The sequence below is a fragment of the Delphinus delphis genome, chromosome 4, assembly GCF_949987515.2.
Source record: "Delphinus delphis chromosome 4, mDelDel1.2, whole genome shotgun sequence".
In the NCBI taxonomy this organism is placed as follows: Eukaryota; Metazoa; Chordata; class Mammalia; order Artiodactyla; family Delphinidae; genus Delphinus; species Delphinus delphis.
Genome location: NC_082686.1, coordinates 115,514,264 through 115,527,246, shown reverse-complemented (window position 1 = coordinate 115,527,246; position 12,983 = coordinate 115,514,264). Strand labels below are relative to the sequence as shown.

Genomic DNA, 12,983 nt, shown 5'->3' with positions numbered 1-12,983 from the left:
CACAGATGAGTAAAGCGATGTTTGCTGCATTTATGGACCTGATAGCTTGTTGGGTAGATAGACACATACTCAGGTAAGTAAAATAAAAGGCACATTGGTATGTGCTGTAATGGTAAGGCAGACAGGATACTAACTGGGCGTGGCATAAGGAGAGCTTAGTTTCCACTGAGAAAGATGGGGATGACCAGAAAGACTTCATGAAGGAGGTAACTTGTAAACTAGATTGTTAGGAACTGTAGAATTTTTTAAAAACACAATAGAAGAGTTTAATAAGGTGTCCAGTTTACAAAATAAATCTATAAAAATCAATAGCTTTTGTTTTACACCAATAATAACCTAGCAGAAAATGTAATGGGAGGAAAATTCCATACACAGTCATAACAGTAAATATGCAATACCCAGGAACAATTCTCCTGAGGTGTGTTGAAGTCCTAGATGAATGCTTTAAAATTTATTTGCAGATGGGAAGACATATCATGTTCCTTAAAGGGAGCAGTTGATGGTAGTTTGAATTTTGTGTGTTGTAATTCTCATTACATTTGTATTAATTTGTTCTGGCATCTGTATTCCCCATGATGCTGTAAGCTCAATGAAGCCAAAGACTCCGTGTCATTCCCTGCTGTGTTCTAGTGCATGTCCAAGAGGAATTGTAGAGTTTTAATAGACGTTAATGAGGAAAAGGTATTCTAGTTAGAGAAATATGGTGTCTGGGAAACAAAACGTATTTGGGAGTGGCAAGTAGTCCAGGTAGTCCTAGAGGTCTGGAGCGTAGGGTACACAAGGTGATGGTATCTTAGGAGACAGTATGGAAGGAAAGGTGTGCTGAAACTTGGAGGGGCTTCAACTCCAGGCTGAAGAGTTTAGGTTCTACTTTCTGTGTAGCAGGATTAAAAAAGCCCAGGATTTATGAGCAAAGAAATTAAACCCAGAGACAGACAAAATTAGTGATCGGTTTTAATAGTCTAGTTGGTAGATAACAGAGGTCTATAAAGAAAAAGAAAGGAGAGAGATACTGCAGAGATGGACAGGAATTGTCTAGACTGACTGACTGTAGATGTTGAAAGAAGGAGGGCAGTCAAAGATAGCCAGATTTCAAGCTAGGTTTGGGGAATGGGGAAGGAGGATAATGGGTTCATTTACGAACATTAGGTACTTTATGTCAGCCACAGAGAGATATCAGGCCTACAGTTAGAAAGGCTGAACTCCAGAGAACTTTAAAATTTAGAGAGAGAAAGAAGAGACAGAAGAGGAGTTACGTTTGAGTGTCAGGCTAACCAAGGAACAAGAGTGTTTGAAGAAGGAGAGGGTGGTAAGAAGTGTTACATGCCACCTCATTGGTTTGTGTTTGCCTTCCCACTGTCTTATTTGCTCAGAATTCCTGGTAAGTCCTCTTTAAAAGTTTATTGAAGGTAGAGGTAACAGTCATTCAGGATGAATGAAGTTTGCTATGAAGGAAGAAGGTAGAAATGGAATGGTAGCATGGGGGAAGGAAGGGGTGAGAGGGCTTGTGAAGTATATAAAGGAAATTAAAGCACATTTGCAGGATAATATGAAAGCTGGTACGTGTTGGAATGGGGAAAGTTGAAGAGGAAGGATAATCCGGAAAGTTATGATATCAAAAGCACAGTTGGTTGAATTAGCGCTGAAAAAAAAAGTTTCCCAAGATAGGAGTGAAATACTATACATTCTTGCTTTAAAAAGAATAATATGTGAAAGTATAGTGTTATTTTATTTTTCTTTGAGGATTTTTTGAATTACAAAAGCAATATGTGCTTTTAGAAATTCAAACAATATAAAAGTATGTAAAGTAAAATGTTATAGACCTGCTTACCCCTCCTAATTTCCACATCCCAGAGATAACCACTTTTAACAGTTTGGTTTTTGTCCTTCCTAGTGTTTCACAGCAATAGTGCTGTTGGCTTTTGGGTGGGACCGTTCTTCACTGTGTAGGGCATGATGAGCATTCATCATGTTCATGGATGAACTTTTAAGCATCGTCGCCCCCTCCCCAACTATTCAGTGTGACAACCAACACTGTCCCCTAGCTGTGGTATTATCCCTCAGCTAAGAACCCATAGAGTTCATTTTCAATACATATACAGATTCATTTATAACTATTTTCCTAAAAAAATAGAGTAATATACATTTTGCTATGCAACATTTTTAAACCTTATCAGTTCGCATTAGGATGTAGAAATTTACATTGTCTCTTCTCATGCCTCTTCATTTTCTATAATATGGATGTGCCATTATTTATTTAACTTTTCCCTTGTTGACAAATATTTAGATTGTATCTGAGTTTTCACTCATAAATAATGGTGCATCAAGCAACTTCGTTCATCTTGAGTTACAGCCTTAGGCACATATTTCTGTGGGAGTGATTGCTAGAGGTAGAACTGTTTGGACAATATGCATTTAATATGTTGAGATTTAATGTCTGTGGTTATTTAAAAATATATACATTAAAATTAAAATATATGGCATAGTGTGATACTTGCTTCTGGCAAAAATCACTTAAATTTTTTATAAATTTGCAGATAACATGTATGTTTATCACTGTAATTTGAAATTGTATAGAGAGAATAGTAAATGTTCCAATACCACATTTTGAAAATAATTCAACTTATCTGTTTTCTAGGTTGCTTTGCCTAATTGATTACTATGAATCTAAAATTAGAAAATTTCATAAACAAAGGTACGACTAGTCCTGTATTACAATTTTTAAAGTTATTATCGAGTCATGAATTACAACAAAAGTTTCTATGGGCTTTTGAAACAAATATACTTTGGAAATCTACCTGATATATGTGTAATTTACCTAATGTTTAACTACATATTTCTTTTTTTATAAAGATTTTCAAGACTGTACTTTACCACTTATGTTAAAGTATATTGTTGCATTTATATTAAAATATGTATATTTAATAATCACCAAAGTATCGGTCACAGAAGAAATAGTATTTTTCTTTTGTTGAAGTATTATAATTTGTTCTACTGATGTCATCTAACCACTAGATAGTTACTGAGTATATCCACAAAGTGTGTAGGGTTGGATTAGCTGCCTGCCAAAGTACAGCCTAATTAGTATGCAGATTTATATGAGATAAAGATTAAATGTCATAGTGAAAAATCAAGTATATAGAGTAAAACACAGTTGTCGCCTCTGATTAAAGAAATAATGGTAAAGTTTAAAAATAATGGTCTTTGACTAACCAAAAATAGCTGAAAGATATCTAAGGCCAAATAATCTAAAGTGCTTTAATATAGTCATTAAAACAGTGGCTATTCTGTTTCATTGTTTATAAATGGAACAGTTCTTTTAACAAATATTTGAGCACCTACTTTCTGCCAAGTTCTGTTTTTGTTACTGAACAGATAAAATAGATAAACTAGAATAAAGCAGATAAGTTCTCTGCTTTCATTAAGCATATCTGCTTTCATTAAGCGTACATTGTCTAGTATTCTTGCCCCAAGAGTACTGACTCCAGAAACTCAGTAGGACTGATGGCAGAGCTGTGCTGGTTGCTGATTCCTTCAAGCACCTTGGGGACTCTTAAAAAAGAGCGGGATGGAGGGAAGAAGGGAAGAAAGAAGTGAAAAAGGAAGGAAGGGAAGATGAGAAGAGAACAACTAATGATAGAGCAACTCCTTGCTTTGTTCTATTCAGAAAGTAGTATTATACCAATTAACTTCAGGGACCTTCTGATTTTCAAAACTGTGTCTTTTAGATGGTAGGCATGGTGTTAGATAGATTCTAGAGACAGGACAAAGTTTTGTTTCTTTGTTTATCTTGGCTGCATCAGCTCTTCCTTGCAGCATACGGGATTTTTTTTTTTTTTTTTTTTTTTTTTTTGCGGCACACAGGCTCTTCGTTGAGGTGCGTGGGCTTCTCTTTAGTTGTGGCGTGCTGGGTTTTTTTCTCTCTTCAGTTGTATCGCGTGGGCTTCAGAGTACATGGGCTCTCTAGTTGAGGCACGCAGACTTAGCTGCCCTGCGGCATGTGGGATCTTAGTTCCCCCACTAGGGATCGAACCTGCGTCCCCTGCATTGGAAGGCTGATTGGATTCTTTACCACTGGACCACCAGGGAAGTCCCTAGGACAACGTTTTGAACACAATTCTTAGCTTCCAGGAGTTTGCAATCTAGTAAGGGAAATTAAATGTAAACACATTAATAGTTAAAAATAATATGAGACTTAAAAGACATTAAGGCATAATGTCACAATAGAGTAATTACTAAAAACTGTACAGACAGTAAGTAATACAGGAGTCGATAACGGGAGCAAATTTGTTTTAGATGGAGTAACCAGGAAAGCCATTACAAAGCAGATGGGGGTTGTGCTTGAGGTTGAAGAATAAGTAAAATTTGGGAAAGCAGAAAGGCAAAAAAACCCCACTGCTTGTATGCTTTGAGCAAAAGTTCATAGATGTAAGAGAGTAGACTTTTTTATGGTACTATAAGCCAGTTTGGCTGGGCTTCATACAGGACCAAGAGTGAGCTATAAATGAACAAAAAGACATCATTTGCCTTGGAAAGAAGGAAGGCGCTTTTTCCTTTGATACAGAAAAGCTGGTGATGAGGTTGTAGGTATGTGTATTAGGTGGGGTTCTAGAGAGAAACAGAAGCAATAGAATGTACATTTATATGCAGAGAGATATTTATTTTAAAGGAGTTGGTTCATGCGATTGTGAAGCTGGCAAGTCTGAAATCTGTGAGGCTGGCATGCAGGCCAGAGACCCAGGGAAGAGTTGATGTTGCACTGTTGAGGGTGAAGGCAACCTGAAGGCAGAATACCTCCCTTCTTGAAGATTTCAGTCTCTGCTCTTAAGGTCTTTAACTAATTGCACAAGGCCCACCCACATTATGAAGGGTAATCTGTTTTATTCAAAGTCTCTTGATTTAAATATCACATCTAAAGAATACCTTATGGCCATATCTAAACTGGTGTTTGACCAAGTAGCAGGGTACCATAGCCTAGCCTAAAATGAACAGTCATAGTATGTAAGAGTAAAGAGAAGGCAAATGAATAATTTCATTTGAGAGGTTGTAAACTGTTAAGCTTGCAGAATCAGGAAAATAATGAAAATGAGTAAAGCAGGTTAGGTGGGAACTGTGGCAAATTGGAGAGCTGTGTACCATCAGTCTCAAGGGGGCAGTTAAACTGTACACTCTGTGAGGAATGTGAGCCCACTGTAGCTAAATCTGCTTTTTTGAGAAGTTAGAATGTTAGGTTTATAAATGAAATCAGACTTTTAATGTTTGCAACTAAAACTCAGTGCTCTACAACATATTATACAGTCCAGGCTGATATTATTTGAAACCTTTGCTCTATATCTTTAATAAGTTGTAATCTGGATTCAGGACTTGGTTGACTTTTTTTCTGTAAAGGGCCAGACTGTATGTATTTAGGCATTTTAGTCTGTATAGTCTCTCACCGCTGCTCAACTCTGCTGTTGTAGCATGAAATGAGCCATAGACAATAAGTAAATGAATTGGCATGGCTGTGTTCCATAAAACATTAATTTAAAAACGCCTGCTAGATGTAGCCCACAGGCAACAGTTTGCTGACCACCAATCTAGATGATGAAGAGAGAACATTTGGGATTTGTAGTAAGAGTAGAGAAGATTTAGTATAGCCATCATTGAAATGTCTTGTGTAGAATGTGGTGTGAGAGGTTGCCTCTGAAGTTGTGCAAACTGGCATTCTCTGACTAAAAATAATAAAAGGATTGAGGCCATTGGTGGGGGGTGGTGTTGAATCTGGTTGTCATGAATTTGTAGTGAAAATCTGGGATTGAGGAATGAGGACCTTGGAGGAAAGGAATTACTTTTTTGCTTAGCAATCCTATCATCATTGGTCTAGCTGAAGTGAAATATAATACTTTGGCCGGTGCAAACTACGCTCAGGTCAGATACTTGGACTGAATGTCTCATTAAGGGAGAAGGATATAGGAAGAAAATAGGGGCTGCATTATACATAATGTTCTCACAGGTGGAAAATTAGAAGTCACTTATACTTTGCAGTGATGAAGAGTCTGCCCTGAGGAGAGTTTTTCATAGTTCATTGACTGAACAAAGCTTATCAGTCTTTTTTCTAAGAGTAAATACTAACTTGATAGATTGTAGGAACTTCAAGGTGGATTTTGAGATCTGCAAATAGGATATTAGTATCACCTGAAGAAGCAGGAGTACTCTAAAAGGAGGGTGTAGAATTAACTGACAAGTATTATATTACTAAAAAAAGAAGGCGAAAGAGAAGGGAAAATGAAGGAAGATGGGCTGTGATTTGGAGGCCTAAGTGGGATAAACAGGAAGCACAGGAGGAGGACGTATACACCTGTAGAGCTAGGGGAGCAAGACCAAAGGAGGAAGACAGATGGGACATGGGCCTCTTGCAGAGGTAGAAGCCCTCTGTTTAACACTCACTTTTTTTTTTTTTTTTTTTTTCGGTACGTGGGCCTCTCACTGTTGTGGCCTCTCCCGTTGCAGAGCGCAGGTTCAGCGGCCATGGCTCACGGGCCTAGCCTCTCTGTGGCATGTGGGATCTTCACATACCAGGGCATGAACCCGTGTCCCCTGCATCGGCAGGCGGACTCTCAACCACTGCGACACCAGGGAAGCCCAAACACCCACTTTTTAAAGGCAGTGTTGTCCAAAGTTTTTCTCATCATGAAACACAGAAAGTGATGTTTGTGTACCACACTGGGGTCTGTCCAGTTGTCCTGAGGGCTGAGAGAGATGAATATCTTGGCACCTTTGTAATCCCTTTGCACAGCACACCTATGGCACACCATCTGGACCCTCATTTTAGGGCGCAGGCTTGAGAAGGCCTCCAGAGAGCTCATGAAAGGCAGTTTCTGAATACTGTGGACTGGTATTCCTTTCTGCCTCCATACATGAGAAAACTCAGGAAAAGCAAAGGAAGCTGCAATCAAGGCAGCAGATATTTGAATACAAGTGTTAAGCAGTTGGAAATCTTAGAAGACTGCAAACATGGTGTAACCTCTGAAATAGAGGAAAAGTAAATTTTAAAACGATAGGCTCTCAGCTATGTTGTTACTTTACCTACTTTTTAAAAAAAAATTTATTGAATTTATTTTTGGCTGCATTGGGTCTTCATTGCTGCACACGGGCTTTCTCTAGTTGTGGCGAGCAGAGGCTACTCTTCGTTGCAGTGTGCAGACTTCTCATTGTGGTGGCTTCTCTTGTTGCGGAGCACAAGCTCTAGGCGTGTGGGCTTCAGTAGTTGTGGCTTGCGGGCTCTAGAGCGCAGGCTCAATAGTTGTGGCTCACGGGCTTAGCTGCTCCGCAGCATGTGGGATCTTCCCGGACCAGGGCTCGAACCTGTGTCCCCTGCATTGGCAGGTGGATTCTTAACCACTGCACCACCAGGGAAGCCCCTACCTACTTTTCTTTACCCAGAAATATATATCACTGTAGATTACTATATCACTATATGGTAATATAGATTAATATATCACTGTAGATTACATGGAATATATTGCTGGCTTTTTCTATTAGTATTTCCCTGGCTTGGTAGATAGATTAAAGAGCCAAGGAAAGTAACGTAGGAATAAAACCTACAGGCCTCAGATTGAATTTCTTCTGAGATGTCAGAGACATTTGGAAAGTTACCCCAAGGAAAATAGTTCTATAATGAATTAGTAAAGTGAAGTCCCCTTGTCTAATTCCATCCTTCTTTTTAGATAGAAATTTTTAAATTGGTCTTGGGAAATGGAGGCAGGTGGATTTGAGATTAACCTCTGACTGAACATGGTTTGGATTAGGGAAGAGAATAAAACACAGGATTTCTCTAGTTTTGCTCTTTCTCTCTACCCCTAAGGAGCACGATCTTCAACACTGGGCCCCTCCTGAGGCTTCTGGAGGCCATTGGAGAAAGGGTGGGAGGAATTTGGCTGTGGGGATCCCATGTCCAAATGAGAGTTTGTGGATGCTTAGAATTATGTTTTTACTTCAAGAAAACCACGAAATCTGTCAATGCTAAATAAAGAACTACAGGAAAAGAAAGTGAGGATTCTTTACTGAAACTCATTTCCCTTTAGGTCTGCATACATTTAAAATTGGTCTCCTCTACTATATTCATATATTAGGTTGCTCTTGAGAACAAGTATAGCCATAGTGGCAGGTATTTTAGAGTATATATAGGGAATGATGCGAGTGCATAGGCTTTGGAACCAGAGAGATTTCAATTTGAATCTCACTACTACTACCAACTATTTGCGTGACTTTGAGCAAGTTAAATAACTACTCAAACTCCTCACCTGTTAAATGTGAAATAGTTTGTATAAAACATCTATTTTAGTACTTGTTATATAGAGGCTACTCAGTCATCCTTATTTTAGTCACCTTTCCTAAAATGGTCATTTGTTCAAGGCTAGCATGTGTTTTAGAAGAAGGTCTGAGGGATACATTAGTACAGCTGTCTCGAATAGAAATGTAATGCAAGCCACATATATAATTTCGCATTTTCATGTAGCCAAGTTGAAAAGTAAAAAGAAACCAATGAAATACATTTTAATATATTTTATTTAATATCCAGGTTAACAGTACAGTTAGTCTTTGTAACCCTTCCATGGCTCAACCAATAAGCATTGGCAAAAAACACAAGATTGTTAAAGTCATTTTGTTTCAGTGGTTCTGCAAACTGGTATAGTATTTACACAGGTGCTGTATAATTTTAACAACTATATTCATGACACTGTCATAGTCTGCTTCAGAAAACTGAGCACATTTCTAATATGTATTATACAGTATAACAAAGCAATGAGAAACATCAGTCTTTTGAACATTCCAGTAAATCTGGATTTTTGACGTTACAAAGCTAGAGCACCTTCCATTGTGGAAAAAAATGATTTTTTCATATCTAGCTGAAATTCTTCTTTGATAGATATGTAAAATTCAAAGACACACCATAAGTGTGATATTTTTATTTTAAGACCTCAAACTGTCAACATTTCTTGGTAAATCTGGAAGTCCTTTGAGACAGAACATTCCCAAAGTGTTAATTGAGATATGATTCATCTAAAGATAAAGAAACGTATTTGCAGTTTTTAAAATTAAATCAGTTCATCTTTGATGTTATAAGAAAGGTCTTGTATTCTCCAGGCAGTTGTTCATGGGCTTAATTGAAGATCTTTCACTTTTTTATAAAAATAACTTTTGTTTTCTCATAATTTTCCAACAAAATTTCCATAACAATTTATTTCATGTAAGGACAGTTTCTGTTTTTGTGCAACACTTCAAAATGTTTTATAGGTGGCCAAAATTATAAGCTCAGATTTTGCTAAAAAATTATTTTAAAAGTTTTTGTTGTATGGTTAATTTTGGTTTCGGTGACTTTAATTCTTTTTTGACTGTTGAAAGGAAACTTCTTAATATGTTCATTATGTATTTGCTGAAAATGCGTCCTATCGTCATCTACTTTATTATCCTAAAAGATTTTTTATATAACAACTTTTTAAAATAACAGCTTTATTGAGATATAATTCACATGCCATAAAATTCACCATTTTAAAGCATACAATTCAATGATTTTTAGGATATTCACAGAGTGTGTCATCATCTCCACAGTCAATTTTAGAACATGTTCATCACCCCATTGAGAAACCCCATTGGCAATCACTCCCCGCCCTGAGCCCCTACTCTGCTGCAACACAACATCACAAAATATACAATTCCATTTACATGGAATGTCCAGAATCTGCAAGTCCATAAAGACAGAAAGTAGATGAGTGGTTGCCTAGGAATTGGATTGTAGTGGAGTAGGGACTCAGGGCAGAGAGGAGATATGGGGAGTGATTGATAATGGGTATGGTATTTCTCAGTGAGGTGATGAACATGTTCTAAAATTGATTGTCGAGATGGTGACACAACTTTGTGAATATCCTAAAGGGATATCTCATTGTGGTTTTGATTTGTGTTCCCCTAAGGACTAATGATGAGTGTCTTTTTATAGGCTTATTGTCCATTTGCATATCTGTTTTGGAGAAATGCCTACTCACATCCTTTGCCCATTTTTAAATTGACTTTTTTGTCTTTTATTGTTGAATTATAAGAGTTCTTTATAGCAAATTATAGTAGCATTCATTAGGAAATTTGTGGCATACGTTCTTTCAGTCTCTTTTCTTTGCTGTTCCAATTATTGTACTCTCAGATGTTATCATCTCCACCTGATTCTGTTAAAAATCTGTCCATAATTATTTTTTAAACTAAAAAAGTTTAGTTCTTATAATTAAAATAATAACTATATTAATTATCAATTATGATTTATAGAGGCATCACCATAAATATAGTATCATAACAAGCACCTTACAATGTTATATTGGTATATAGAAAAAAAACATTCTAACTGAATCAGTCCTTTGATACTGACTAGACTGGTGGTGTGTTTGTATATAGTACTACAAACTACCCACGCACCCAGTGCACAGCTAGGCCACAACATTAATACCTTAACATGATGCATGGTAGTGGTATGTAGTCCTAAACAATAAAGTCGTGTTTAACAGAAGAATATTTTACACTGCTTCAGTTTTTAAATTTTAATTAAAATGAAATAGAATTGGACTTCCCTGGTGGCGCAGTAGTTGAGAATCTGCCTGCCAATTCAGGGGACACGGGTTCGAGCCCTGGTCTGGGAAGATCCCACATGCCGCGGAGCGACTGGGCCCGTGAGCCACAACTACTGAGCCTGTGTGTCTGGAGCCTGTGCTTCTCAACAAGAGAGGCCACGACAGTGAGATGCCCGCGCACCGCGATGAAGAGTGGCCCCAGCTCACCGCAACTAGAGAAAGCCCTCGCACAGAAACGAAGACCCAACACAGCCAAAAATAAATAAATAAATTTATTAAAAAAGAAAAAATGAAATAGAATCAAAAGTCTAGCTCTTCAGTTACATTAGCTATATTTCAAGTGCTCATTGCCCGTGTGTACCTAGCGTTTACCGTATCAGACAGCCCTGTGTTAAGTGTATCAGGATTTTAAAAAACATTAATACTGATTTTCTAGTACTTTATAGCTCACAGAATGCTTTGATATCTTTTTAACTTTTAACACCAATTCTGTGAGGTAGATGTGACAGAAATTATCAGATAATTAATTATCAGATTATTAATTAATTGATAGATAAAATCAATTAATTAATAGATAAAATTAATTAATAGATAAAATTATCTATTTTATAGATGAGAAAACAAATTTTGAGAGACTGACCTACCCAAATAACACAACTGGTTAATGGTGATGTCAAGACTTGAATCAGGGACACTAAGTCTGTGGCCTTGTCCACTTATACTCTGCATTTTTTTAAAAAATAAATTTATTTATTTATTTTTGGCTGCATTGGGTCTTCGTTGCTGGGTCTTAGTTGCTGCACGCGGGCTTTCTCTAGTTGCGGCAAGCAGGGGCTAGTCTTCATTGCGGTGTGTGGGCTTCTCATTGCGGTGGCTTCTCTTGTTGTAGAGCTTGGGCTCTAGGTGCACAGGCTTCAGTAGTTGTGGCACGCGGGCTCAGTAGTTGTGGCTCGTGGGCTCAGTAGTTTTGGCTTGTGGGCTCTAGAGCGCAGGCTCAATAGTTGTGGCACACAGGCTTAGTTGCTCCGCAGCATGTGGGATCTTCCCAGGTCAGAGCTCAAACCCGTGTCCCCTGCATTGGCAGGCAGATTCTCAACCACTGTGCCACCAGGGAAGTCCCTGCATTTTTTGATATAGATATTTTTGTGACCTAAAAGTACTAGAAGGAAAAAACAATATGCTTTGTTTATTCATTCAAGAAGTGTTTTTTCACCACCTCTTATGCCCCATATTCTTCTGGGCAGTGAGATACAATGGTGAACAAGACAAAGTTCTGGTCTTCATGGATCTTACCTTCCAATTAAGGCATTAGTGAACAAATATACACTATAGCACTAGGTAGTAAGTAGTATGTTCTAATACCATTTTCTGTGAGAATAAGTAGGAAATTTAGCTTAAATTTTAGTTCATGTTTAGGTTATCAAACGCTTATTGTGTTGATTTGATTTTTGTTAGCTAGATTTTTTTTTCATAAATACACTGCATGTATCTTTTCATAGGCAATATGAAGAAGATGAAAGTGAGTCAGAAGAAGACTACAGGAGTCTGAGTGCTTCACCCACTTATAAAGGCCTTCTAATGGTATGGGGACTATATGACTGATAAATACTTTTTTTATAAAGCAAAATGATAATCTAAATAATCTCCCAGGAAAGTTAACCATATTTTTATGAAATGTGTTGCAGTCATTACAGAATCAACTCAAGGAATCGAAATCTAAGATAGATGCACTTTTAATTGAAAAGCTGAATCTCCAAAAAGATTTGGAAAGCAGGTGAGAGAAACTTGTCATTTTTATTTAACTTCCATTTAAGCATAAACTGGAATTTTGAATATTAAATAAATCATTCTGTCCCCTTTACTCTAAAACTAATGTTGGGGACCTCATACTCATGCTTATTTTAGTCATTTGTCTCTCATATCATGGAAAGAGCAAAAATACATACATAGGCAAGGAAAGTGAGAAAATAGGAAGAAGATAAAACTGGGTAGGAACTCAGAATATATTCAGTCTTATGCCAGCAGGTTTCCCTTTCCCAAATAACTTTATTTTTTATTTCAATTGTTTTTTCCAAATTACTTTAGAATGTCTTATTACCTCATCATATGCCCGTGTTGTGGGAAGGGGGGGAATTAAAAAGTTTAAATGGCATACAACAGAAAGGTTTATTTATGTACATCATACAACCACAAAAGGATGGCACTCTACCTGTTAACAGAGAGTAATAAGGAAGGCACACTGCTGAGACTTTTTTATTCAACAAATATTTGTTGAATACCTATTGTAAGTTAGACATGGCCTTAAGTTCTGGGATAATGTATAATAAGCAAAACAAATACCTTGTTCTTGTAAATCTTATACTTTAATGGAGAGGAGACTGATACCTACAG

The 12,983-nt window shown here is 37.2% G+C and overlaps 1 protein-coding gene across 8 annotated transcripts in view; it reads left to right on the top strand.

Moving 5' to 3' along the window:
• The window catches only part of CEP70 (centrosomal protein 70), a 79,787-nt gene that overhangs the window by 33,998 nt on the left and 32,806 nt on the right, over positions 1-12,983 (top strand). For 7 of the 8 annotated variants that reach the window (XM_069540648.1, XM_060011320.1, XM_060011325.1 and 4 more), the window contains 3 exons: positions 2,639-2,695; positions 12,092-12,173; positions 12,278-12,366. In XM_069540648.1, coding sequence (XP_069396749.1) covers positions 2,639-2,695; positions 12,092-12,173; positions 12,278-12,366 — 228 coding nt within the window. The remainder of the gene's footprint in view (positions 1-2,638; positions 2,696-12,091; positions 12,174-12,277; positions 12,367-12,983) is intronic. The other variant, XM_060011324.1, reaches the window with a different exon arrangement.